This window comes from Neopelma chrysocephalum, unplaced genomic scaffold, assembly GCF_003984885.1.
Source record: "Neopelma chrysocephalum unplaced genomic scaffold, ASM398488v2 Primary Assembly neopelma1_92897, whole genome shotgun sequence".
NCBI classification, from domain to species: Eukaryota; Metazoa; Chordata; class Aves; order Passeriformes; family Pipridae; genus Neopelma; species Neopelma chrysocephalum.
In genome coordinates, this window is record NW_020921621.1 from 162 (window position 1) to 1,584 (window position 1,423).

Sequence of the window (1,423 nt, forward strand, 5' to 3'; positions counted from 1 at the left end):
CTGGAATTTAAAGGGGAATTCCCCAATTCCCACCGGGATTTTGGGATCATACCAACTCCACTTCCCAGGACAATTCCAGAGGGAGATCCCAAATTCCCAGCGGGATTTAAGGGCAGAATTCCCCAATTCCCACTGGAATTTAAAGGAGGATTCCCAGTGGGATTTCAGGGGGAATTCCCCAATTCCCACCGGGATTTTGGGATCGTACCGCCCCCGTTTCCCACGACAATTCCCGAGGGACGATCCCGGAATTCCCGTCGGGAATTCAGGGTGCAATTCCCCAATTCCCACCAGGATTTAAGGGCAGAATCCCCCAATTCCCACCGGAATTTAAGAGGGAATTCCCCAATTCCCACCGGGATTTTGGGATCGTACCGCCCCCATTTCCCACGACAATTCCCGAGGGACGATCCCCGGAATTCCCACTGGGAATTCACCCCCCCTTGGACTCGTTCCTGCCCCCGAACTGCCTCCTGTCCAGCAGATCCTTGTACTGCAGCTCCGGCGTCGCCATCCGGACGCACCTTTCCCGCTCCTCCGGATCCAACCCGGCCCTGACGGAGAATCCCAGGATATTCCCGCCCCCGGGGGGCTGGAAAGGCCGGAGCCTCCCGTCGGGAATGGCTTTGGCCGGGATGGGCCCCCCACCCCTCAAACACCTCCTGGCCAAACGCTCCCGGCGCTCCCGGAGCCTCCGGACTTCCCTCCGGAGCCGCGGGATTCCGAAGGATTCCGCCCGCTCCCAGAAGGTGCGGTTGAGGTGGGAATAGAGCTCCCAATCCAGGCGGTTCCAGGCTCGGAGCCGCTGGGCTTGGGACGGGGATATTCCCGGGGATTCTTTGGGATGAGGGCGGGAATTGTGGGCGAAGGTATCCACGGATTCCTCGGGCCAGCAAAGGGCTTCCCGAAGGAGAACCAGCGACTCGTCGAAGTTTTCCGCCAGCAAAACCAGGGAAAAGGTGCGATCCAGCTTTTCCAGGGATTCACGGATCTCCCGGGAATCCTTGGGATCGTCGGGGAGGCCGAAATCGAACCACTGGAGGTTCCTGGCGTAGTGATTCCCGCGGATCCCGGGCCGGTAAAAAAGGGTGGGATGAGCCAGGAAGGCGTCCAAGGAGGGGGAATTCCGGAAAGCCGGAGCGGCCGCGCGGAAGTAGGAGAAGGAGGATTCGCCCAGCGTGGCCGGGTCGCGCACAATCGAGAAGTAGAAGCTGTCGTTGGGCATCACTTTTTGAACCTGAGGGGGGTGGGAAAAAATGGGAATTTTTAGGGGGGTTTTCGGGAGTTTTAGGGGATTTTTTGAGATTTTTTGGGGATTTTTGGGGGAATTTTTTTTGGATTTTTCCGATTTTTTGAGGATTTTTTGGAGGTTTTTAAAGAGTTTTTTCGAGGATTTTTTGGGATTTTGGGGGGATTTTTCAGG

At 57.0% G+C, this 1,423-nt stretch overlaps 1 protein-coding gene across 1 annotated transcript; it reads right to left on the bottom strand.

The window, feature by feature from the left end:
- Nucleotides 1-159: 159 nt before the first annotated feature.
- Nucleotides 160-1,237, bottom strand: LOC113980181 (galactose-3-O-sulfotransferase 4-like; the record flags this gene model as incomplete). Its single annotated transcript, XM_027707413.1, has 2 exons — nt 160-179; nt 355-1,237. A coding segment is annotated over one exon (804 nt), but the record flags the coding sequence as incomplete, so codon positions are not given.
- Nucleotides 1,238-1,423: the final 186 nt, after the last annotated feature.